Source organism: Sus scrofa, chromosome 3 (assembly GCF_054392235.1).
Source record: "Sus scrofa isolate SSC_HxYL_T2T_F1_AM1 chromosome 3, Sscrofa_HxYL_maternal_Yorkshire_Landrace_v2.0, whole genome shotgun sequence".
Classification (NCBI taxonomy): domain Eukaryota; kingdom Metazoa; phylum Chordata; class Mammalia; order Artiodactyla; family Suidae; genus Sus; species Sus scrofa.
The window spans coordinates 17,333,999-17,359,602 of NC_139385.1; the positions used below are offsets into that span (position 1 = coordinate 17,333,999).

Sequence of the window (25,604 nt, forward strand, 5' to 3'; positions counted from 1 at the left end):
TTTTGTACAATAAAGTTTAATCACAATTATAAAAATGTGGCGTTGGGTTTGCGCTATTAACATATGTACAGTCCAGCCCAACAGGAAGGGCCCGCCCCCCACCATCCCGGCCTGGCAAAGCCGGAGCTTCCAGACACCAGGCTGGGAGGGTGACCCACAGGGTCTGGCAGGAACAGAAGATGAGGCAGGGTTCCAGGCACGGAGTCCCCAGGACTGGGGGCGCAGGGCCCCCCCCCAGGGGGAGAACATGGCCACTGCCCCTAGAGACCCCTAAACTGGGGAGGGGTGCACGCAGGGCACAAAGGGGAAGCCCCATGAACACAAAGCAAGGGGGCTGTGCAGCCCCCAAGAACAGGATCTGTACAGGCCGGCACCCCAGGTTTCCACAGGAAACAGCTGCTGGCAGCTACAAAACATTTACAGCTTCTTCTCCGCAAAGAAAAAAAATTCAGGGGATGGGTGGGCAGGGGCAAGAGGGGAAGCAGAAGTCGCCTCAAGGGACTGAGGCTCCCTCCTGGGCTCGGGGGGCCCCCAACCCCACATTCGGAGATGGGGCACGTGGGCCCTGCTGAGCCCACTAAGGCTGGGTGGGCTGGGAGCTCAGGGCACCAAGGGGAATAAATAGGGGTGAGGGCACCAGTCCTGCCCCACCTCAGTTGAGGGAGCCGCGGCAGCTCTCGGTGCCGCACAGACACGGGATCTTGTTGTCCTCCAGCGGGAACTTGTAGTCGTAGGTGATCTCCTCGTCCACACCGATGGGCTGCTTGGAGTAGATCACGATCTTCTTCTGCGACTCGATGGTGATCACCTTGGCATAGCAGTTGGGCTGCAGGACAAGGATGGGGTGAGCTGCGGCTGTGCCCCTGGCCCCCGCCCCACCCCGGCCCGGCCCGGCCCCCCGCGCACCGTGCAGCAGTGGTTGATGAACCTCGCCAGGTTGCCACACTTCGTGGCATCGATGATGGTGTCATGATCCACCCGGAACAGGTAGCTGCTGCCAATGCCCTCCTGCACGTAGCGCTTCTCCCGCATGTCGGCCACCATCTAACAGCACAGAGCGTGATGGTCAGGGGGCTGGCCTGACCCCGCTGGCCCTTGTGATGAGGCGTCTGGACAGTCTCCCAGCTACCACCCTGGAGGCCACGCCGACCCGTCCGGGATCTGTGACGCTCCCTCTGGCACCCGCTACTCCAAGGCGCCGACTCTCCTGACCCTGCTCCCAGGAGCACCCCTCTTAGGGTCACCTCCCTATACCTTCGGCTGCCATTCTGATAGTCACCCAAAGAGGACCCCAGGGAAGTCCACACTGGTCACTGGGCAGGAGCAGCCACCAGCATCTCCTGGAGCGTCTGCCTGGCCCCCAGCGGAGCCCCCAGATGGCTGAGGGCTGGGGCAGTTCTTGAGACGACAGCGTCCATTTCACAGATTGGACCCTACTCATCCCTTCTCCAAAACAGGTGCTCACGGCTGCTGCCGTCCACGTCAGGGCTCACGGTCTGTGAGGAATAACTCATTTCCCAGAAAACAGGGCGATAATGCCGCTGCTCTCTCCCCTTGGGTGCACTCGCTGTCTCCCAGGGCTTCGGCTGCCAGGCAAGTGGAGAGGGCTCCTCCCAAACTTCCACCTCCAGCCCAAATCCACCTCAGTGCAGCTGCCACTCCACTGAGCAGCCCCTGGATGTCCCCCGGGCACCGCAACTTCCCACGCCCTGTCCTGATTGGAGCTTGTCGTGACCACACCCCGCCTCCACCCCCTCACCGGCAGCCCCACCTACTCAGCCGGCCGCTAAAGGCAGCACCCTGAGAAACCGTCTCACCTCGGCCCCTGCCCTCCTGCTCTGGAGCCACCTCGTTGCCTGGTCCTGCAGCTACCTTGGCCTCACTGCCTAGTGGAGGCCATCCCCGCCTTTAGGGGCTCTGCGACAGCCCCCTCGCCCCCACCCTGGCCTCAGCCTTGAGTGCTCTCTTGGCTCTGTAGTCAGAGGGAGCTGACTCCACCTCCCAGGTCCTCTCCTGCCTAAGGCCTTGCGGTGCCTCTTCTCCTTTCCCACCACTGGTCCTAACTTACTAACCTGGCGCTCAAGCACTGTGCTGTCTGGCCTCCCACCTGCCCCTCCGGCTCCCGCCGCTGCCACTGGCCCTGATTTTTCCAAGTAGCCATACTGACGTCCTTGCCCTTCTAAGACCATCCTGCGTCCAGGCCTTTGCACACTCCGTCTCCCGGTTGGGAGCACCCTTCAGCTCCTCATGCAAACATCACTGTGCTCCCACCTCTGCCTCCCTGAACGTCCCAGCCCTTTTCACAGCAGCCACACGACACCCTTTACTGCAGTTACCTGTTGAACACCTATCTTGCCCACTACGCTGTGAGGTCCTTAAGGGGAGAGAGAATATCAGTCTCACTTCTTGCAGGATCATTAACAACTAGTTTACTTGTACCCATTACTAATTGCTGAAGGAAGAAACGGAGGAAAAAAGGCAGGCAGGTTGCACTGGCTAAATCTCGGAGCAGGGAGCGAGTGTGGGCTTTACCCCGAGGGTCAGGTGGTTCTCGTGTCAGCACCCCATGCCGCCGTCAGATCGGGGGCTGGGTGCGGGGGCCTCACCTGGCGGATGTTCTGACCCACATATTCGATGACCATCTCGTCGGCTGCGATGGGTTCCATGGCAAACAGCCCCCACTCGTGGATCCGGCTCCGGCCAAATCGCAGCTTCTTCTTCCGGAACTAGAGAGCGGAAGGCAGACTCTGTTGCTGGGTGTCCCCTTCAACCTGGCTCCGCACCTGTCCTTGGACCCCCAGGGCAGAGGGTGTCCCGGGCCCTCGCCCACCGCAGCCCTCAGGGCTCCAGGACACGGCCTTCCCACCGCGCCTCCTCCCTCCTCAGCCCCACTCCGCACCTTGAGCTGGTTTAACTTCAGCAGGTCGCTGTCCATGATGGCCGACGTGCCGATGGCGCTCAGCAGCCGCCGCTGCTCCGACCGGCGCTCCGAAAGCACACGGTTCGTCCCCTGTGAGCAGCAGCAGGCCAGGGAGAGACGGTGAGTGATGGGAGAACTCATGGGAAGAAGGTGCAGCCAGCAGGCAGGGGCGTGGGTGGAGCCTCACCTGAGTGTCGGCTCCTTCCAGCTGCCGGGCCGAGACGGGGCACACATCCAGGTACCTGTCCTTCTCCTTCTTGCTGATGGGGTAATAGCCTTCGCTTCGAGCCGAGCCCGTCTGGTGCTCGCGGGGCCCATCCTGAGGCCGCCGCTTGCGTTTTGGAGTGCTCAGGTTGGTGAGTGCAGGGTGTTAAGGAAGAGAACCGGGTCCTCACAGACCAGATCCCTGGGGCTCTGCTCCCCGTGTCCCCCCCCCCCCACCGCCGAATCCCAGCCCAAGGAAAGGGTGACCGACCTTAGCTGGAGGTCCCGCACAAACTCAGGGTGAGGAGTACGGAGAGACGGAGACAAGTCAGTCTCAGACCCCACCTTTCCTGCCAGAAGCACTTTGGGAGGCAGAAGAGGCATGAGGCAGAGAGAACGGGTGGCCCGGCAGCCAGAGGAGAAATGCCGGGGCTGCACGCGGCAGAGAGCGGGACAGGAAGGCGATAAGCACAAACCCTAGGAATGATCTCAGGAGGACAGGGCCTGGCTGTGTGACCCCAGGGAGGCCCCCCACCCCACCGCCTGGGCCTGTCTCCCGGTCCTGAGAAGGCCAGCCTCTTGGACTCAGGATATTGGTGTGATGGACCCAGTGGGTGTCGTTAAGCCAGTCAGCCCCACTCGTCTGCTGCAGCAGCCGCTCGTATGTCAGCCGCAGGTAGCCCATGTCCTCCAAGTCCAGGCCCGAGTTCCAAATGTCATACAGGATGGTCATCTGCTCAAACTCGCTGCGCGGCTCGTAGGTGGGAGGGGGCGGGGGTGGGGGGGGCGGGGGCGGCCGCCGGCGTCTCGTGTGGGAGCGGAGGCTGCGCCGCCGGATGGCCCCCTCGCCGTCACTGCTGCTGCTGCTGCTGCTCTCCGATGACTCCGACTCCTCCTCTTCCTCCTCCTCCTCCTCCCCCTCTTCCTGCTGCTGCTGCTGTTGCTTTGGCTCCTCCGCCTCAGCCACCACCACCTCAGGGGCCTCCAGGACCTCGTCTGCCGGGGAGCTGAAGAGGGCTGCGGGGGCAGGAACTGGCTCCAGAGGCCGAGGGGCCGGCGTGGAGGGCGGCGGCTTGACCGCCAGGGCGTAGTTGTGCTCCAGGAGGATGTGGCTGAGCAGGGGGCCCGGGCGGTCCGCCTCGTCCAATGTCTCTGTGGCCTCTGAGTCGTCGCCGGCTGGCAGGGTGGGCAGCCCACGCCGGGCTGGGGTCAAGGCCAGGTCGGCCAGCACCGCCAGGTCCACTTCCGTCCCTGGCTCAGCCTCTTCTTCTTCGGTGGAGCGGCCTCGGCCTGCGGCCCGGTTCCTGCCTCCTCGGGACACCTCTTCCGGCCAGCTCTTGACCAGAGATGCGTGGTCCAGGGGCAGGTTGCGAATGGTCCGCTCTACGCCCCGGGGGACCTTGCGGGAGGTGGGAACGGGAGACTTGACCTGCGGCGGGGCAGCCGGGGGAGGCTCTGGGGCTGGCACCTCCTCCACGGCAGAGAAGGAGACGGTTTTCCGGCGTTTCTTGGGTGGAGGCAAGAGGGGGATAGGAGAGGAGGGGCGCTCATCGGGGCGGGGGGCAGGGGCCGGGGGCCCAGCTGGTGGCTCCGGGGGAGGCTGGGGCACGCTGGGAGGGAGCTCCTCAGCGGATCCTGGGGGAGGAAGCACACAGGGGGAACGAGAGGGTCAGCGTCATCAGATTGTCTCACAATAGCCAAGACATGGAAACAACCTAAATGTCCACTGACAGAAGAATGGATTAAGAAGCTATGGCACAAAAAAAAAAGGGGGGGGGAGGGAGTTCCTGTGACAGCGCAGCAGAAACGAATCGACTAGGAACCATGAGGTTGCAGGTTCGATTCCTGGCCTCGCTCAGTGGGTTGTGAATCTTGCGTTGCCGTGAGCTGTGGTGTAGGTCACAGATGTGGCTCGGATCCTGCATTCCTGTGGCTGTGGTGTAGGCCAGCAGCTGTAGCTCTGATTCGACCCCTAGCCTGGGAACCTCCACATGCCGTAGGTGCGTCCCTAAAAAAACAACAGACAAAAGACAAAAAAAAAAAAAAAAAAAAAAAAGATGTGGCACAGATATATAATGGAATACTATTCAGCCATAAAAAAAGAACAAAATAATGGCATTGCAGCAACATGGATGGAACTAGAGATTCTCATACTAAGTGAAGTAAGTCAGAAAGAGAAATATAAATACCATAAGATACATCACTTACATGTGGAATCTAATACATGGCGCAAATGAATCTATCTACAGAACAGAAACAGACTCTTGAACATATAGAACAGACATGTGGTTGCCAAGGAGGAAGGGGAGGGAGGGGGATGGATTGGGAATTTGGGGTTGGTAGATGCCAACTATTACATTTAGAATGGATAAGCAATGAGGTCCTGCTGTATAGCAGAGGGAACTACGTCCAATCACTTGTGACAGAATATGATAAAAAATAACATGAGGAGTTCCCGTCGTGGCACAGTGGTTAACGAATCCGATTAAGAACCATGAGGTTGCAGGTTCGGTCCCTGCCCTTGCTCAGTGGGTTAACGATCCGGCGTTGCCGTGAGCTGTGGTGTAGGTTGCAGACGCGGCTCGGATCCCGCGTTGCTGTGGCTCTGGCATAGGCTGGTGGCTACAGCTCCGATTCAACCCATAGCCTGGGAACCTCCATATGCCGCAGGAGCGGCCCAAGAAATAGCAACAACAACAACAACAACAACAAAAGACAAAAAAACAAACAAACAAAAAAAAATGAGAAAAAGGATGTATATGTATGTATAACTGAGTCACTTTGCTGTACAGCAAAAATTGACACAATATTGTAAATCAACTATAATAAAAAAAATTTAAAAAAAAATAAAACAGGAGAGTTATCATCATGGCTCAGTGGTTAACAAACCCGACTAGCGTCCATGAGGACGTGGGTTTGATCCCTGGCCTTGCTCAGTGTGTTAAGGATCTGGGGTTGCTGTGAGTTGTGGTGTAGGTCACAGACAAGGCTCAGATCCCACGTTGCTGTGGCTGTGGTGTAGGCCAGCGGCTACAGCTCTGATTCGATCCCAGCCTGGGAACCTCCATATACCGCTGGTGCGGCCCTAAAAGACAAAAAGCCAAAAAATATAAAAATAAAAATAAAAAATAAAACAGGGAGTTCCTACTGTGGCTCAGCTGCAATGAACAGGACCAGAATCAATGTGGACCCAAGTTTGATCCATGAACTCGCTCAGTGGGTTAAGGATCCAGGGTTGCCATGAGCTGCAGTGTAGGTCGCAGATGTGGCTTGGATCTGGTGTTGCTATGGCTGTGGCATAGGCTGGCAGCTGCAGCTCTGACTAGACCACTAGCCTGGGAACCTCCATATGCTGCGGGTGAGGCCCTAAAAAGACAAAAAATAAGAAAAGTATTTAAAAAAAAAAAAGAGTCATCAGAATGAGATTAATTATGGGCAGGAACCTGGCCAACCTCTGGGGGCATCACACCCCAGCTTCTGACAGCCCCTTGCTCCTACAGGGCACTTACCACCTGCCTCCCTCACTCTCATACCTGTCACATCTTCAGCACAATGGGCTCCCTTGACAGGGTGGGGTTTTGCCCTGTCATTCATATCTTTGACAAACACTGAGCACCAGCTATGTGCCAGGTATGAGGGAAACAACTTTAGCAGCACTTTTTTTTTTTTTTTCTTTTTAGGGCTGCACCCTCGGCATGTGAAGGTTCCCAGGCTAGGGGTCCAATAGGAGCTACAGCTGCCGGCCTACACCAAAGCCACAACAACGTTCAGATCTGAGCCGAGTCTGTGACCTACACCGAAGCTCATGGCAGTGCCGGATGCTTAACCCACTGAGCGAGGCCAGGGATCAAACCTGCAACCTCATGGATCCTAGTCGTGTTTGTAAACCACTCAGCCACGAAAGGAACTCCAGTAGACACTTCCAAAGCCCTCACAGAACTTCTAGTCCAATGGAGACAATTTCATGAAACAGATGTGCAGCCCCAACTCATAAGGGCGGGGGTGGGGGATCTAAGGAAATCAATACTTGGACTCTAGCCTCTTTACCAAGACAGGTGGTGACAAAACCACATCCAACAACTAGGAAGAGACTAAGACAACTTTTTGCCAGCTGCATTTTATAAAAAGGATGCAGTTGGCCAGATATGAATTGAAGTATCCATTATTTCCACTATAAACAATATCCTTTGCTTAGTAAACGGAAAGAGATACAATGTAAGAAACTGAATTTTTGTCTTAAACTATTTTACAAAATTGCACTGGGGATTTTCCCAAGTGAGAAAGGGGTCAGAATAGTGCATGTCTGAACACTGCTCAAGACATACCCAGCCCCTTCCCTGAGGCCCGCCCTGTCCTGCAGACCTAACCCACCAGACAAGGGCCTTGTGGCCAGTCCACAGCCTCCTGCTCTCATCCTAGGTTTTAGCTACTCCAGCAGGCACGGCCTTTCAGGCCCTTGGCCCTGTGCTCACACGGTTCCCTTGTTCGGAATGCCCCTCTCCTTTCACCCATCCAGAAAGCTCACCTGCAGCCTTTAGACCCAATTGGACGCCACCAAGTTGTGAAGGCCTCCCCAGTTTCCTCAGGCGCTGGTAATGCTGTCCTCTCAGACCAGAGGCTGGTGGTTGTCAAGGGCCAATCTTTAGATTGGTTGCTCCAGATTAAAAACTGATGTTTGGGGCTAAGCACCAATCCAAACCTTTTATATACATAATTACTCATTTAACTCTCCAACAATCCTATGAGGTATGTACTATTATTAACCGCATCTTACTGATAAGGAAGTCCAGGCAGAGAGAGAGGCTGACGACCTGCCAAAGTCACACAGGTAGCAAATGACCAGACAAGACCTGCACCCCTGGGACAGCCTGGATTGAGTCTGAGGTCTTATCCACTGTCCCTCGCTGCTCGGGATCCCCTGCCCTGGGACTCGGCAGCTTCACACCTGGCCCTAGAACTCACAGAGCTAAGGGGCGGCCGGCACCAGGCCTGGCTGAGGCAGGCAGTGATCGACACGTGTCCACTGCCTTCACCGACACGCCCTCAGCCTCCTGTCTCCTGGGGCTCTGGACACCACCTGCGGCCTCGGCCAGGACTAATTCACGCTCAGAAGCTAGCGAGGACTGGGTGCTGGTGTCTGGACCTCTGGTTCTTCTGAGTCCTCTTGCCTCTTCTCCTCTCCAGCGCTTCGGGGCGGCCTTCTCCTCTGACCCATCCTCCCAACCTAGCCCACTGCGCCCTCTGGAACGACTTCTCCTCCTAACTCAGCTTCTTCCCACAGATTTCCCTTTTGCTCCCCGTCCTGAAGGAAAGCTGGCCGTGGCTGCCATTTAGAGACAACTTCTCAGGTACCTGCTCAGCCTATACACCTCCCAGAATCCACCATTTCTGATGCATGACCTGGCCCACCTGCCATCGTTAAGCGACAGCTACCTGACCCAAGCCAGCCCAAAGAGAAACTGCCCTGCGGATAAGGATCTAAGATAGGAGCAGGTCTGTCTGTGGGGGCAGACATCTCTGCTAGAATGGAGAGGCAGAGGAAGGCCATCTGCAGGAGAGAGGAATGAGCCAGATGGGATGCTGGAAGAAAAGTGAGTCCCAAAGGTGTCCAGGCCCGTCTCTGCGATCCACCAGAGAAGCCCCCTCCCAGGCTCCTGCCATCAGGCTACACACCCCTCTAGCCAGTTGTATACCTGGCCGCTCGATTTCCCTACCATTTTCTAAAAACCAAAGGACCTCTCCCTTCCCACCACTGCCGTCGATCTAGGGAACCTGTTCACCAGCCTCTCACATTTACTCAACCTCAGCTACCCTCCACCAGTCACACACCCCACCATGTCACCTACCTCCACCCTGGAGGGTGACACGAACCCCGACCCTCTGACCACAATTCCCTGGATCCCTTCAGTTCACCCCGATGCACTCGTTCAATTTCGCATCCTCTGTCACCTTCCAGCCTATCATCCTCCCCCTAAATTAACTTCTTTCTTGTGCCCAGACCATAGCAGACCCTCACTCTGTCCTCTCCTTTCACGCTACTTCCCACAGCCTTCCGCCACCTCCACTGTGTAGACCACTAACCCTGAATTCATCCAACCATCCCCCTTCTCTCCTCCTTCACCCCAGCTCCCAGCCTCAGCTGGGCCTCTGAATTGCGGGCAATCCTAGTCAGCTTTCAGCCTCACTCCCCACCCTTCTTAGTTCTAGACTCTTCACCCATCCTCCTCATGCTCGGCAATGTCCTGCCTTCCTGCGAAGACAAGAAAAGGAGGCCTTCAGGCTGAAACCCCACATCACCTGGCCTCCCCATTTACAGAGAGACCTGCATCTGACCTAGAGGTCCCCCTGCCCCACCTCCCAGCAAATGCTCCCCTCTTTCCCGGTCCATCCACCTGTTCCCTCTTCCCTTCAGTGTATGACACACTCAGGTCTCACCCACTTTCAAAAACTAACCCTCCACCAACCCCACACTTTCTTGCTGTCTCTCCAAGCCCAGCTGGGTAACCCTGAGCATCTCACTAGGCCTCAAATCCTTCCTCTACAAAACAGGGGTGTTAGGGATGTTCTGAGGAGTAAACAAGAAAATGAAATTCGCAACGTGCTAGGCCTTAGAGCCTGACACATACGAACTACTCAGTAAACATTAACTAGGAGCTCCCGTGTGGCACAGCGGGTTAAGGAGTTGGCGTGGTCACTGCAGCAGCTGGGGGAATCTTCCCCGCCAACTCTCCTCTTTCACAAGAGCAGCTCACCCTTCCAGAAGACTGGTTATCTGTCCCTAGCTCTCACCCTCTAACTTGAGCCGCACCACTGAAATTGCTTAGGGTCACCAGTCACCTCCCAACAAACCCACAGCGGCTTCTTCTAGTGTGGCCGTCCAACCCAGACCACTCCCTCCCTTTGAAAACGCGAGCGCTCTGGTTTCCTCCCCAGCTCTCTGCTCATTCCCTTTCAGCCAGTCTCCTCTGGCTCCACTCTGCCCAGCGATCTCACATGAGACTGCAAGGCTCTGATGCCCTCCTCTCGGTAGAGATCCTTCCAAGGTAAACAAGGGTGTCACACCCACACTTTCCATTCCATTTCCAGCCTTCTGTTTTCTAGAGCTCTAGGTGGTCTATTGACCCCGCTGCCTTAATGCTTCCCCTTGGGAGACCTTGGGAGGCACATGAAACTCACCCCCAATTAAATGCATGTCTTCTGCCTAGATCTGGTTCTCCTTGAGTTTCCTTTCCTGATAAATAGTTTGACCAAGAGGTTCCATGTTTGAAATTTCTCTCAAACTCTTGCCCCAACTTTCACTCCCTGCACCCCACTGTAACCATGCTGCTTTGGTTCAGGCCTTTCGCTTACCCGCATCCCTTCAAACTTGCTCAGGAGCAGCCCCACCTCCTCCTTCACTTCTTCTGCATCCCTCCCCCTCCTGCCAGAATGATCTTCCTGAAACGCAAATCCGATCCCATTCCAGTGTTTCTTCCTACCCTACTGAGAACGAAAGAGCACTAGCACTGATGCCCCTTGACCTGCCACAGACTTTGGAGACGTGTCTTAAGACTAATCAGAGCCCCGACTCCTTCTCTCGTGGGGTCTGGATCAGAACAGAGCGCACCAGCACTAGGAGGTTTTCTTGCGGTCACTGGCTATCTCAGACCATGGATTCTCAGTGTTCAGCAGAGAGCGCTCTGGAAGGTCACCTGCACCTTTGACATGTAACTTGAAAACGGACTGACTCCCATCACAAGAGCAATCTATCCTAAGTTACCAACACTGCTGGCCTTACTTGCTGCAATAGCCTCTTAATCTCTTGGCATAAAGTCTGGCCCCTCTCCAAGTTTCCTCTGCATTGCATCTTTTCAAAACGCAAATACAATCACGTCATTCCTCTGATGGCATTCCACTGCCCCCAAGATACAGCCCAAACTCCTATCAGGGCCTATTCATTCTGCATGTCTCTCCAGTTCCAGCCACTCTAGCTGCCCCTCGCTCTCCACTCTTCAGGTTAGCTTTACGCCCTTTAGAGGATACGCCCTTTCCTCTGTCTGTGGGGGCTTGGCACACCCTTCTGCCTCTCTGCCTTGACGTTAGCCCCCTGGTGCCTCAGCAGAGAAGACTTCCCCACGGATGTGCTCCCTTTCTCAGAGCACCGCATGCTTTACTTTCACGGCGCTCATCAGTCTGTAGTCACAGATCTTCTTACATATGATCTGGAGACGGAACTGACGGTCTCTATAGACCATAAGCTTCATGAAGGTGAAAACAGCACCGACTGTGCCACCGTTTTACCCCTTGTACCCACTCTAAGGATGCCACTGATAAACATCTATTACCTGAACAAACAGTTCACTCAGCAAGCTAAGTTACGGGTGAGATAAAAAATAACAACCGAAAGTACAGATCCACAAAGGAAAGAAAGCAAAGACAGGGTTACACTGTCAAGAGTTACTATCTAGCCCACGCGGCCATTTCCTCTCCTTCAGGTAGACACCCTAACACCAACGAAGAGCCTTGAGGAAAGTTTGCAAGAGACACTGACCCTACTGGGAGTTTTCTCCTTAACTTATTCGGGAAGCGACCATTCTGTTTTCCTCTAGCAGTCAAGCACCCTGGTCTGCTGGGAAACCTGTCTCCAGCAGCGCAGTCTGAGCGTGCTAGGCCGCAAAGGTCTCCCAGAGAGGACCGGCGGGAGACGGTGCCTCCTGTCCAACAAAGTCACACACTTGTATATAATGAATAAACGTCGACCCCCGCTTCCGGGGAGACAGACCCACACATCCACAGAGGCCAAAACCACAGCTCCGCACCACCTACCCGCCGGTCTTGCCGGAGACGTCTCCTGTTCGGGGAGAGCTGTGACGGGGGAGTCCGCAACCCTTTCCGGCTCAGGCTCCTCGGCAGGTGCTGGCAGGGGCGCAGGGACATCTCTAGGGGGCGATGGCGCTGAGGGTATGGTTGCGGGCTGCTCCTCTTCCTCTTCTTCCTCTTCAGAGGAGGACTCAGATGAGGAGGAGGACGATGACGACGAGGAGGAGGAAGAGGAGGAAGATGTGGAGCTGGATGAGCTGCTGCTCTCGGAGTCCGACGTGCTATCATTCTCGCCATCTGAGTCAGCATACAGAGAACATTTGGAGGACGAATCGCTTTCCTCGTCCTCGCCTGGAAATCCAGAAGGGGCAATCAGGCGAGGTGGGAAGACCCTCACTGGGTCAAGCCATGGGCTCATTCACGGACTCACCACGAGGGACAGGTCAGGCTCTGTGCTACATGCTGGGAATGCCTACCCTCAAGGAGTCGGGGGAGCACACTTGTCCACAGTGTGAGGAAGTTCAGCATGAGGGGCCAGGGGAGGAGGCAAAGGGAAGCCCTGCCTTCTGCCTGGTGGACCAAGTCAGGGAGGGCACCCCTAGGAAGGAGATGCTCATGGCGAAGGATGAGGAGGGTCTGCCCAGCCTCGCGGGGCTGCGTGGGGACGTCCAAGGTAAGAGGAGACTCTGCCCTGGGAGACGGGCAAGCAGTCTGCTCTAACCAGAAGCATTGCCCGGAGTGGGGCTGACAGACACCGCCTGGCGGGGAGACTCTGACAGGCTTCTAGGGCGACATAAGCATGGACAGTGTTACATGGTCTAGGCCTCTGGCAGTGACGACACACTGGAAGGACTGTAAGAACTGCACAGTTTTTGGGGAACGTAACAGAGCAAGTTAGAACGCAGGTGGTGTGGCCAGGGAGGGACCTGGCAAACGGCAGGATGAAGCTGAACAGATAAGCGGGCGCTGGATCCCAACCAGCCTAAAGCCTCAGGCTGAGGAGTCACTTGGGGAAAACAGGGAGCCAGGAAGAGCCTTAGGGAGGGACGAAACGGGGTCAGGTATGCATTTTAGGAAAGATAACTCCATCACCAAGTTTAGACATGGATTGAAATGGAGAGGGAAGGATGGAAACGGAGACCAGGAAATCAGTCAGAACGGCTGCACACTCCACGTGAGAAAAGCAGGAGAGCAGGAACAAGGGAGGCGACTAATTCAAGAAACACTGAAGTGGTAAAAGTGACAGGAACTGGGGACCAAGTGAACGTGTGGAGGGGTCTGCACCCCCTCACTCCTAGCAGATGACCTTGCCCTCTGCTTTCCTGAAAGAGGGGCTCTCAGAGCTTCGTTCTCAGGATCCTGGCTTCCACTGAAACGGCCCCGCTAGGAGCCAGGCCTTCACCAACCGATGTCAAACAATCAGTCTTCCCCAGTTGCCGACCCTGCCCCTGCCACTCCCTACCTACCCTGTTAACCTATTTTTTCTTCCTTCCTAGCAAGTATCTCCATGTGAAGTGCTATTATCCGTTCACCTGATTGTCAAGCCGCCTCCTCCACTGTGACTGATTGCAAGCCTCACAAAAGCAGGAACCCCACCTGTCTTGGTCACTGGTATGTCCCTAATATCTAGAATGTGTCTGGCACACAGGAGGGGCTCAATATAGGTTTCTGGACAAACAAATTAAAAGAGGGACTAAACGACATACCCAAGCCTCAATAAATGTGGAGGAAAACAAACAGGTTTTCAACTAAAGAACCAAGTTGGGCCTGGTGACAGCAGTTGCAGGGAGAGGAAGGCGGCAGAGCTCGGTGGCTGAGCCATAAAGGAAGAGCAGTGCTCACGGGGAAAGGCTCGGTCTGGCAGCATCAGGGGGCACAGGAGGACGCAAGGGGGTGGGAAAATAAACAGGTTCTGCTGGGTTGTCTTCAGAAGAGACCATGTCTCAGCTGCAGAGGTGAGCAGGAGGGAGCGTATACTGGGGATGGTTTACAGCGAGCCAAGGGTTCCGAAGGACGGGGCTAGAAAACAAGTGCTTTGGGACAGGACAAAGACGGCCAGTCAATCCGGCAGGAAAGGCTAGCTTGCGCTCGGAAAGGGCTAGACAGGTGCCTAAGTCCCTCCTTCCACAGAATTCTTCAGTACCCTGTGTGTGCTTACCATCTGATGCCCCTGTCTCCTTCTTGGCAGCATCCATGGCTTCCTCACGCTCTTCATCTTCCTCATCTTCCTCTTCATCCTCCTCATCCTTAAGGAAAGAGGCAGGTGGGAATTCACAGGAAAAGGACAGCTGGCCCTCCAGGAGGCGCAGCCACCCAGCTCCAGCTCAGAGGGAAGCCAGCTGGGGACAGGAACTCAGGACACGGGCTCCTGGTAGGGTCGGGGCGCCAGGCTGCTCACCTTCTCCGAGGAGGACTCCTGTGACGCCTCCTCTCCCTCGCTGTCCAGAGCAAAGGACTTGCGGTGCTTGCCCTGGGTCTTGCTGCGCTCTTCATCTCGCTTCGGGGGCTTGGTCCCCGGACGCCCTGGCTCTCCAACCTCCTTCTCTCGCTCAGCATCTAGGCCCAGGCGGAGGGCAGTTAGTGCCAATTACCATCAGCAATAACAGCTCCCGCTGCCCTAGCCTGTACAAGGAGCTCTGCATACACCAACTGTGACCCTTCACACAGCCCTGAGACACAGACCTCGTTCTATAGACAAGAAGTTGATGCTCGTCAGAGAAAGACAAAACTCTCCGAGTCATTTAACACTTTATACACCTTTACACGCACTGCCCCCATCCTCTCTCCCACCCTTTTCGGGGCTGGGTGAAGAGGGAGATGAGTTTGTTTTGCCCCAGATAATAGTACTAACATGGACGGATCTCCAGGAGAGCAGGTCAGACTCAATAAGGAAGGTTCCTGCCCCCAAAGTTATCAACTAGTAACTCAGACCTCGACAAACTGGGAGGAAGGGTCCATGAGAGCTTTAGCATTTGGGAAAAACAATTTATTCAACTTCTGTGGCTCCAGATGCTGAAGTTACTGTTTGATCTCACAGAAGAGTGAAATGCAGAAAACTGAGTCAGCACACCAGAAATAAGACCCACGGCTAAAATCCTGGGATAAACTGACCTGAAACTTCTCACATCTCACAGAACTGTTTCATTTTAACCCTGTTTCAAATCTCCACTTGGCTCCTCGCCCTCAAGTCATCTCACCCTTTCAAGCCTGCCTCTCGCTTTCCTCTAAGACTCTAAACCGCCTTTTGTCCCTTTTCTCTGTCCCCTGACTCCCCACTCACCATCTTCATCTTCTTCAGCGGGAGTAGAAGGCCGGGGCCTCTTTTCCTCACTGGCCTCTGAAATTTCTGAAGGCTCTTTTCGCTTTACCTGGGAGATGGGAAGAGATGGAGTCCGTTTCGAACCTAAACACTCGTGGTTCCCAACCACCCTTACCCGGGAATCCCCCTGCAGCCCTCTCCCCACCCAGCCCGGCAAGACCACAATTCTGAGTACCTTGAAAGAAGGCAGCCGCAGGGCCCCTCGCAGCCCTGACCCAAAGGCAAAAGCTTCAATGCCGGTGGTACCCCCGCTCTTGGCCCAGTCTACGAGGGACAGCAGGCCTGGCTCTTTGAGCTTTGTCTTCTCTTTATCCTCCTCCTTGGCTTGCTGTTTAGCTGCGTTCTGGAATGGCTGCAGGCAGTAGCGGGACTGAGCCCCAGAACCCAGGTGTGCCCTCCCGCCTGAGATCGACTCCCAGGGCCCAGAAATACAGAAACGCATCTCCTCATTTTTCCACCTGACACACACCTGTTCTCACCTCCCTTGCACCAGCCCCCCCAGGTTGGCATCTTCTCAAAAGCCCGCTCATTCGGCCCATCCGTCTTATGAAGCTGCTACTATGATTCCCACTCTACAGACAGAGATGCTAAAGACTGCAGCCCAAGAGACTCAAGGGCTTTATCCACCACAAATAAGCAGCAGCGTCAGAACAAAGTTCTTTTTCTGCTGCTCTGTGTGCCTCCCAGCTCCCCTGCCCAACTGAGTCCCCCACCAAGTGCCCAGTCTCTCTCCACCTGCCTGGATCATCCCTCCTCTCTACTCTGAGCTGTGCAACCTGAAAAAGCCAGAGGTCTAGTTCCTCCAGCAGAGCCCCAGGTCTGCCCAGTCCCAAGCACTGGCCCTCACCTTGGCCTTTTCTTCCTTGCTTTCCCACCACTGGTCAAAGGCTCCAAAGGCCACATTCTCCACCATCTTGCGGTTGAGGTCTCGCTGCATGATGCTCTTCATCTCTTGGACTAAGGTGGCCAGCACGCGGCCCACAGTGCCTGCCGATGGTAGGGCCTTGCCCTCTGCCAGCTCTGCTTCCTCCCTGGGAGGCAGCCGGGCCTCTTCTCCCGAGACTGAGGAGGAGGGCAGGGGCTCGGCTGCCATGGGCAAAGGCAGGTGATAGGCCTCCCGGGAGTACGCCCCTCGGCCTTCTTGCCCTTGTGTGTACAAAGCATAGGGTAAGCCATAGGCTGCCTCTTGGTGGGGTGGGAATGGAAGGAAGGCCTCCCCAAAGGCCCCACTGGGGGGACCAGCTGAGGCAGCAGTCAATCCTTTGCCCTGCCGCAGCTGGTGGAGCCGAGTTAACATCTGGGTCTGCATCTGGAAGGACATGGGCATCCCTCCCCACTGAGCCCCAAGTCGATCCATGAGCTCTAGGGAGTTCACAAAGTCATAGATGTGGGGGGGCGGTGGAGGAGGCGGGGGGTACTCGGGGGGCGGTGGCCCATCAGGTCGGGGTGGGAGGAGGTAGGCAGGCTGGTGGGGAGGATAACCCAGGGGAAGGGAAGCCAGGTACGGAGGGGGAGGGGGTGGAGGAGGGGGAGGGGGTGGGGGTTGCTGGGGGGGTGTGGGGGCCGGAGGGGGTGAGCCGCCCCGGTCATCGTCGGAGATTTCCATGTCCTCTCCAGAAGAGCATGGAGAAGCCTGTGGGGGTGCAGAGGATGGTCACTGAAAGCTACGGCCTGCTCCTTCGGCTGCTTCTCACATCCCTGCTGTCTCGTCTAGCTCCCTTCCTTCTCCCCCTGGCCCCAACCCTGCCTCCCAGACCCCAGCACTTCTGCTGGTTGACCCGACCTCACCTGGCTCTGTCCGTTGGCCTTGGGTGACTCCCGGGGAGCTCCTGGGTCCCCACTCCCTGTGGGTGCCACATCCTCAAAATTTGCTGGGGCTGGAGGGGGCGTGCAGGGGCCGTGACCTGACCCAGAAGGCAGCTCGCTCCCCGCATCTCTGGCACCAGGGCCTGTGGCGCTGTTTTCTTCCTCTTCCTCAGTGTCGGAGGCCAGGAAAGAAAACTTGGAGCGCTGCTCCTTCAGCAACATCTCAATGCGAGAATCCAGGCTGCTGTGCTGAGCGAAGGGCACGCTCTCATTGGTGGTCTCTGGGGCTGGGGAGCCAGAGCGGGCGGGTGAGGCTGGCCGGGGGGAGGTCCGAGCTTCTTCTCTCTCGGGGCTGGGCCCCCCGCCCCCGCCACCTCCACCAGGTTCTGGAGGCTCTGGGGGTGGAGCTTCCGAGGCAGGAGGCCGGTAGTCCTGGTCAGCAGGGCGGCTGGGCTCCGGGGGCAAGTAGGAGGTGTAGGAAGGTGGGAAGCGCTCAGCTGCATTTTCAGCAAAAGGTGCCCCTGAGGGCTCCTCCCGAGTTGCCCGGCGGGGTGGGTAGGAAGCATGGCGTTGGTAGCGATTCCAGCTTTCATAATATGCTGGGTAGTTTGAGTCTGAACCACGAAAATGAGAGGATGAGGAAGACGAGGACGACGAAGAGGATGAGGACAACGAGGAGGAAGAAGAGGAGGCGGCGGCGGTGGCTGCCGTGGTGGCGGGGATGGCTGCAGAGGTGGTCGTGGGGGCCGAAGATGCAGAGAAATGGCGGCGGGAGAACGAATCTTGGTAGCTGTTCTCTGACCGCCGGGGCTTGAAGGAGGTGGAAGTGGTGCTGGAGAAAATGTGCAGGGGTTAAGCGGGATTCAGCTCTGTACGACCAACCCCACTGCCCGGGCTGTCAGCACCCGAAGCCCCTCTCTGCTGCTCCCAGAAGATGTGTGTGTGTGTGGGTGGGTGCAGCAAAGCCTGAGACATGCAGGACTTCCCGGGCCAGGGATCAAACCCGCACCACAGCAATGACAACACTGGATCCTTAACCACTAGGCCACCAGGGAACTCCCCCAAAGGAAGATCTAAATGCTGATGGGTTCCTAGCTAGAGACTAAGTTCCCTGCGGACAGGGATGTGTTGGCTGCATCCACAGAGAAACTGGCACAAATTATTTCCAACTCCCTCTTAGAAAGACTTTCCCCCCTCCCCCATGGCAGTTCCCAGAATCCGCACCTGCTGGAGTAGGCGGAGTCCTGAGAGTAGGGGGTGCTGCCCCGAGACGTGTAGGGGGTTCCTTGGGAGGACTGAGGGGTGAACTGGCCGAAGGAAGATGGGGTGTCTTGTCGGCTGCTGGAGAAGCTTGTGTCCTGGGAACAGGGGGTGCCATTGCCAGGAGTGCCCACCACAGCAGTGCCTGCTGGGAAGGCAGCTGTGTCGGAGGAGGATCGGCGGCGGGATTCAGTCTGGAGAGAGAAAGTGGAACAGGGAGAAAGAAAAAAGGATCAAGTACCATTTGACAATGGGCCTTCCCCAAACCAAGAATCTCAATTCCCTGTCTCTCGAAAGCAGCTACGCATCTCTTTCTTGGCTCTTCCGGTACTTAAGAGTCTAGTCCGGAATCTCCCGGAGTCTGATCTTGGCATCTGAGTACTGTGCCCACATGGCTAGGGCCTGGGCAACCACAGGCTTCTCACCGTCTCAGTGGCTGCACCAGAGCCTTGGAACTTCTCACTCAGAGCCTTGCCCCCAGTGGGCACCGTCTGAGGGGTGTAGGAGCCATTGACTATCAGCTCATAATACTTCATTCGTTGCTGTCCTGGAGGGAGGAAAATGAAAACCGAGAGAGTCAGACGGAGGAGACAACTCCTTTCCAATTTGGTATTCCCACTTCCTTCTCAGACCCCGAGCTTCCTAAAATTTCTTGGGACTCTCGGGATTGGAGCTTTCAGTTCTACCTCCTCTCTACCTTTTAACTATTACAAACAAAGTATCAGGCGACACTTCTTAGTTTCTAAAAACACTTCTAACGTGTTACTATGTTAGTGATCATCAAGGGAGAGAAACATTAGTATCCCTGTTTTACTGCCTTCAAGAAAACTGACCTGCACAAAGTCACAAAGTTAGTCAGCCGCAGAACTGGAATTCAATACCAAGATCACCCGATGTGAGAACCCACCTCTTCAACCTATAAACTAAAGCTGCAAAACGGCAGCCTGGGAGTTTCCATTGTGGCACAGCAGGTTAAGGATCCGATGGTGTAGCTGCAGAGGCTTGGGTGGCTGCTGAGGCACAGGTTCAATCCCCAGGGGTTAAGGGCAGTGGATTAAGGGTGCAGAGCTGTGCAGCTGTGCCAGAGGTCACAGCTGCAACTTGGATTTGATCCCCGGCCCAACAACTTCCATATGCCACAGGTGTGACCAAAAAAAGATATTAAAAAAGCAAGCAGGGAGTTCCCGTCGTGGTGCAGTGGTTAACGAATCCGACTAGGAACCATGAGGTTGCAGGTTCGATCCCTGCCCTTGCTCAGTAGGTTAACGATCCGGTGTTGCCGTGAGCTGTGGTGTAGGTCGCAGACGCAGCTCAAATCCCGTGTTGCTGTGGCTCTGGCGTAGGCTGGCGGCTACAGCTCCAATTCGACCCCTAGCCTGGGAACCTCCCATATGCTGCAGGAGCGGCCCAAGAAATGGCAAAAAGACAAAAAAAAAAAAAAAAAAAGCAACCTGAAGGCTAAAGCCAGCCCACTGTTGTATTTTATTTGCCTTACATGATCACTTAGGTACCCGCAAGGGTGAGAGAGGAACGGAGCATTTAAGGCCAATGACATTTCACAAGAACCTAGATTTCTGGTTTAACAGTATACATATATACACGGCAACATTAGTCTTCACTTCACTTACAAATTGGTTAACATCAAGTAACAGTTGCCCACTGTTTATTTTTTTTTTAGGGCCGCTCCTGCGGCACATAGAGGTTCCCAGGCTAGGGGGCCAATTGGAGCTATAGCTGCCGGCCTACACCACAGCCACAGCAACGCCAGATCCAAGTCGTGTCTGTGACCTACACCTCAGCTCACAGCAATGCCGATCCTTAACCCACTGAGTGAGGCCAGGAGTTGAACCTGCATCCTCATGGATACTAATCAGATTTGTTTCCACTGAGCCACGACGTGGAACTCCCCAGGTGCCCCCTTTAGATGACACCAGACAGTATGGCACAGTCTCCACCCCTCACTACTGCTCCTTAACACAGAAGCCCAGACTGCTTGACTCACCTATACACGTCCTTAATTCTCAATCCAAAATTCAAAACCCCAAAAACTCAAAACCCAGTGTGTTTTGGAATTTGGTGTCAAAACCTGACCTGCAGCTATTTACTAGAGACTTTATCCATCCTACTGAGAGGAACTCTTCATACTTTTTTTCTTACAAACACAGTGACATACCAGACCACAGGATGCTGTGCCAACCCTGCCAGATATAACACACAAAAAACAACACACGTACCATAACCTCTCCATAAAACTCTGCCATCAGAAAAACACCTGGCCCAAGAGTCTCAGATGAGTAACCACGTGCCTGATCAGTTGCCTGGAGCCCCAACAGGCATCTGCGTGTACCATCTCCGCCAGAGCCCAACCTCGGGCAACAGGCAAGGAGGCCCTCACCTTTGATGTCGAGCTGGGCGTGGATGATGTTGCCCATGACGGAGGTAAGGTGGAGGTTTTTGACTGTTTCCTTGGCTCCCCGAGTGCTGGTGAAGAGCACACGGGCCAGGCCCAGGTGCTTGCGAGTACGAGGGTGAAGAAGGATCTCGACCTCTTCCACCTCGCCATACTTTCGGCACATGTCCTTCAGGAAGGTCTCCCGCACGTTGTCATTCAGCCTCGCGAAAGTCACTTCTTTCAGTGGGATCTGTCCGATGTAGAACTCGTCCAGCTGTGGACAAGACAGGAGTTAAGTCTGGGGTCTCCCCACTGACCACTGCTCCTCTGCCCTTTGGAAAACTCAGGTGAGATTCATGAGGCTGAGGAGAGAGAACTGGGAAACTAAACGGCAAGGGAGTGGAGAAGGTGGACCCAACAAGGGATACACCAGTCTTGACCCCTCTTTTCCCTGAACTCTCTTCACCCCAGAAAAAAAGGCGAGATCCAGGAAGAGAAATGCACAAACTAAGGACTGAACATACGTAAAAGAAAGGTTATACAGAAATGATCCACTAGCTCAGCTTTCACTAAGCGACTGGACACTAGGAATACAAAGATGACAAAAAAAAAAAGATTCCTGTTCGGATGAAAAGACAAGGCATTCCCTGGTGGCCTAGCGTGTTAAGGATCCTGCATTGCCACGCTGTGGTACGGGATCAATCCCTGGTCTGGGAACTTGTGTGTGTAGCAGGCACAGCCAAAAAAAAAAAAAAAAAAAAGATGAGACAGAGAGAGACACACAAACATAATGTGACCCAAGTGTCAGCAAAGGTGTAGACAGGGTGTCTGGAAGTTCAGAGAGGGAAACCTCTGCTCAGAGAGGAGGCAGGAAAGAATTCACAAAAATGTTATCATTCATACAGGGCTTTTCAGACAAACAGGTTCACCAAAATGACAGAACCTGTAAGACACAAAACTATAAAACAGTGCAATGCCTAGATGCTGCGTGCAGAGCGCCTGGCACGACAGGACACAGGTGTGCAGTATCTAGGCAGGAGAGGAAGCCTGGCCAGATGAGTAATCACACATGCCAATGCACAAAAACGTTGACAACAAAAAACAAAATAAGAAATAAATGATAGCAATAAAATAGAAAAGAGAACGGAGACAAAAAACCCAGGAGAAATGAATATGAGAGTCTTATTAAAGGAATGGAGACAAAAACAGAAAAACTCAAGTTAAAAAAAGAGATGCGTTTAGATAAAAGAGTCAGCACGACTTGGTAACAAATTATGTGACAGATAAAGGACAGAAGACTCCTGGGTTTCAAGCTTGTACAGCCGAGTAGATGGTATTACCACTCATTAGTTAGAAGAAAACGGAAAGAAAAGCAGGATCAAGGGAGTGAAGGTAGCTGTTTTACATCTCTTGCGATTGAGATTTCTGTGGGGCCTCCAGATGGAGCTGTCCCTCCACCAGGCATGTAAGTGTGGAGTTCAAGAGATTGATCTTGGCTGGGAACAGAGATTTAGAACTCATCACCATCTCAGTGGTAGTCAAAGTTGTGGGTAAGAAAGAGATTGTCCAAGAAATGGGTACAAAGTAAAAAAAAAAAAAAAAAGAGGGATGAGGGAACCCCCCCAGGACTTACTTAAAAAGAAAGAAAAAAAAAATTATTGGCACAACACTGTAAGCCAACTGTACTCAGGAAAAAAAAAATTAAAAAGAAAAAAAAAAGAAAAAGGATAAAGAACCAGTAGAGGAAACTAAGAACCGCCAGTTTTCTAGATCCAGTCCAAGGCCCAGTGAATATACTACCTGGACAGGAACATGGGAACCCTGTGAGGAAACAAGACTGAGGAGGGGTGAAGAACAGAGGACTCCAGGGACGGAGTCTTTGGCGTTGTCACTCCCCTTAATTGAGAAACTGGGGTAACACACAGGGCGCTGTTGTGCTATGTGCTGTCCAGAAGTACACAGAGACAGGCACAGAAGCTAGATCTGTCTTTATCCTTCAAAGAGCTCGAGACACCTCGCCTACACCTTTCCAGAAAATAAACTGACCTCCCATCAGAACAACTCACTCTCATAGCCTCAGAAGTTCTTAGATCTGACTGTGAGCCTTCTCGTCCTACGCTGAAGACCAGACTAGACCACCAGGATGGATCCTCCACACCCTCCAAGGACCACCACACCAGGAGACTAGCAGACACGTACCTTAAACTTAGGGACTGGGAGGGAAAAGTCTCTGTTTTTGGACCTGACGTGGCAGCGGGGGTCTTGGAGGTCTTCAACTGGTATATACTTTGAGTCCTAGGAAGATAAGCAGGAACAGAAAGACAGCTCAAGGTGAAACCACGGTGCTGAGCTCTGGAGCCCCTTTGGAGACCCATGTGCCAAAGAGCTGGGTTCTAGTTGCCCACTTGAAAGAAGGTAGGTTACAGGTATGAGAGTTCCTCCTACGTCTGAACAGAGGTGCCGAACAGAGGTAACAGAGGGGAACGGGGCCTGAGTTCTCTAGACGGCAAAGAAAAGGCCTGGGCACTCACGTTGACACTGAAGTGAATTCCATCATAGCGGTACACCTTTTGAGAAGGCCTGCGCAAGGCAGGGTCCAAGGCAGGATCCACGATGAGCTTGTAGTTCCGCCACTGGAAGCTCGGGGCCTTCTGCCCATCTCCCCCACCTTCCTGATCCATCTTTGCTCATTTACACTGTTAGGAAAGAGGGATACGCAAGGGGACTCAGGACTTAGGCCTGACTGCCTTGCTGCCCCTCACGGACTAGCCCCGACTCCAGGTTCTCTCATTACCCCAGTTTCCACACCTCACCAGGACCCGTGGCTCCCCCAGATCTCCCCCCCGGGTACCTTCTTTCACCACAACACCCCATTCTCTATCCACCTCCCAACTCTCCCCTTAGGCCCCCAGGCCCCTCTCGCGCCCCCTTACCTTCCCGCTCTCCCTAGCGCGCGCCCCACTTGGCCTCCGCGCAAGACCCCTCCCCCGCCCCCTGGCAGGCCCCGCCCCCTCCCGCCTCCTCACCGGCCAGCGGCCCGGGCCAAGCCCGGCTCCCGCTCCCACACACCCGCTCCCGTCCCCGCGCCCCAATCCTCTGGCCAAGAGGTGGCACCTCTTCGGGGCGTTGGAAACACCGCGAGACCGAGCCCGAGACCCGGCTTCGGCCCCGAATCCCGGCGGGGGGGGTGGGGGGAACGCGCGCCGCTGCCCTCTCCTCCCGCCCCGGCGCGTTCTGCCCCCCCCATCTCCGCGCACGCGCGGCGCGGCCCCACTCACCCGCTCGCGGCGAGCGGCTCCCCCTCCCCCCACCCCGCGCGGCACCTCAGCGGCGCGAGGCGGCGGCGGCGGCGGCGGCGACAGCGCGAGACCCGGCCCCGCAGCGGTGGCGGCGGCGGCGCCCCCCCACCACCACCTCCCCGGCGCGCGCACCAAACACCACCGCCACCTGCGCGAGGCCCAGCGGGCACAGCGTCTACATTCGCACTTTCGCCACGGGCGCTGCCGGGAGACCCAAGGGGCCGAGGATAGCGGCTTCGCCTCGGCCGGCGCCCTGTGAGGCTCGAGAGTTGTGGCCCAGGGAGCGTGGAAAGTGGCCGCATCCCCCGGAGAGTGGGCTTCACCACAACTATCCAGCTGCTCTGGCTTCGGGTCCTTGACGAATCGGCGGCGACGAAAGCAGCGACTAATCCCTGAGGAAAAGGGGGCGGGGCGGAGGGGAGGCGGCCAGCCAGAGCTGGGGAGATTTGAGTGGCGCGTTGAACAAGCGCAGATTCGTCAGGCGGGCGGGGCGAATCGGTAGACGGGATGCGCGCTCCTTTTGCTCCTCTTTCCTGCCCCTTCCTCACGCGGCCGAAGGTCTAAGAGGCTGCAGATTCGCCACAGGTCCTGGCCTCAGCTGTTGCCTCCCTTCACCGCCTTGATGGAGCCAAGAAAATAATGCCTCGATAGCCAAGCCCTGTTGGCAGAGTCGGCCACTTTCCGTGGACCTTTCTTACTAGCACAACTCAGAGGACTGCTCACTTCCGACCGGGGGTAATGGCTACGGAGTCCGAGGAGAATTTTCGGCCGAATATAGAGGAGTAATTCTGAGGAGGAGCTGGCCTAGCGAATCTGCGAATTCTTTCGTGGGCGGGGCCAGGGCGCTGCGCGCAGAGGGCGTGGTTAGAGCGTGCGGAGCCCGGCGTCGCGGGGGCGCTTCCTGTAGGACCCTCCGAAACCGGGGCGGGTTGGGAGGGGCACCCCGGAGGTGGAAAAATACTACCAACTACAGTGACTCAGACTGTTTGGCGCCGCGCATAATGCAGAGAGCAGATTCCTCCCGTTATCTTTTCTGGGCCTCTGCCTGTTTAAGCTACCCATTTGACAGATGGGGACACTGAGGCCTGCAGAGGGTGCTGCGTTTTGCCCACAGTGGCCCACCGTTAGTGCTTAAATCTTAGCCTGTCTCAAAGTTATGTGATAACCCTGGTAGGTCCTGAAGGACCTTGAGCCAGTCCTGTAAAAAATGATAAACTAGGTCGTACTTGAGCTAGGATGGGCTGGTTGATTCCCCAGGCTTCATGGTCCCAGCGCCTGCCGTTTTCAGCTGCGCAATCCTCGGCCCTCCCTGGGTTACGCAGTACCGCCGCTCGAGGGCAGCACTAGTCCAGGCTTAAACCTGGGACCCTCCGACTGAGGTCGCCCTGATGCTTTTTCTCAGGCTAGGACGCTGGCATCCTGGTCTCTGGGTGGTAATGGCACTCGCAGGTAGCCCTTGTACTTGAGCCAAGGATCCCCTAGGTTCCGGATATGTGTGTATGAGTCCCTCGATGTATGACCTTGGCCAAGTCACTGACCTCTTAAGGCTTCAGATTCTTTCTCTGAAAATGGATGTTGATTACTGTCATGCAAGACGACTGTAGG

General features: G+C 55.4%; 1 protein-coding gene across 13 annotated transcripts; it reads right to left on the reverse strand.

Moving 5' to 3' along the window:
- Positions 1-24,826, reverse strand: SETD1A (SET domain containing 1A, histone lysine methyltransferase). Of its 13 annotated transcripts, none has more exons than XM_085016889.1 (19): positions 24,187-24,826; positions 23,232-23,396; positions 22,900-22,995; positions 20,704-20,974; positions 18,734-18,855; positions 18,273-18,502; positions 17,031-17,880; positions 16,090-16,875; positions 15,418-15,594; positions 15,204-15,291; positions 14,322-14,479; positions 14,082-14,169; positions 11,930-12,220; positions 3,719-4,759; positions 3,108-3,280; positions 2,900-3,010; positions 2,607-2,726; positions 907-1,044; positions 1-826 (listed from the first exon to the last, which is right to left on the reverse strand). In XM_085016889.1, the coding sequence occupies exons 2-19, from the start codon at positions 23,379-23,381 to the stop codon at positions 653-655; spliced, it is 5,064 nt and encodes a 1,687-aa protein (XP_084873015.1). In that variant the 5' UTR covers positions 23,382-23,396; positions 24,187-24,826; the 3' UTR covers positions 1-652. The 13 variants fall into 13 exon arrangements, with proteins under 13 accessions (XP_084873015.1, XP_020942065.2, XP_084873014.1 ...); XM_021086406.2 differs by having other exon boundaries at positions 11,930-12,274; XM_085016888.1 differs by having other exon boundaries at positions 24,148-24,826.
- Positions 24,827-25,604: the final 778 nt, after the last annotated feature.

Excerpts from the sequence above, each read along its gene's own strand:
- SETD1A (XM_021086406.2), bottom strand. The coding sequence starts at position 23,381 with ATGGATCAGGAAGGTGGGGGAGATGGGCAGAAGGCCCCGAGCTTCCAG. Across the intron at positions 18,503-18,733 it reads CTGGTGCAGCCACTGAGACG|ACTGAATCCCGCCGCCGATC; the intron begins GTGAGAAGCCTG and ends TTCTCTCTCCAG. Across the intron at positions 1,045-2,606 it reads TGGGTCAGAACATCCGCCAG|ATGGTGGCCGACATGCGGGA; the intron begins GTGAGGCCCCCG and ends CTGTGCTGTTAG.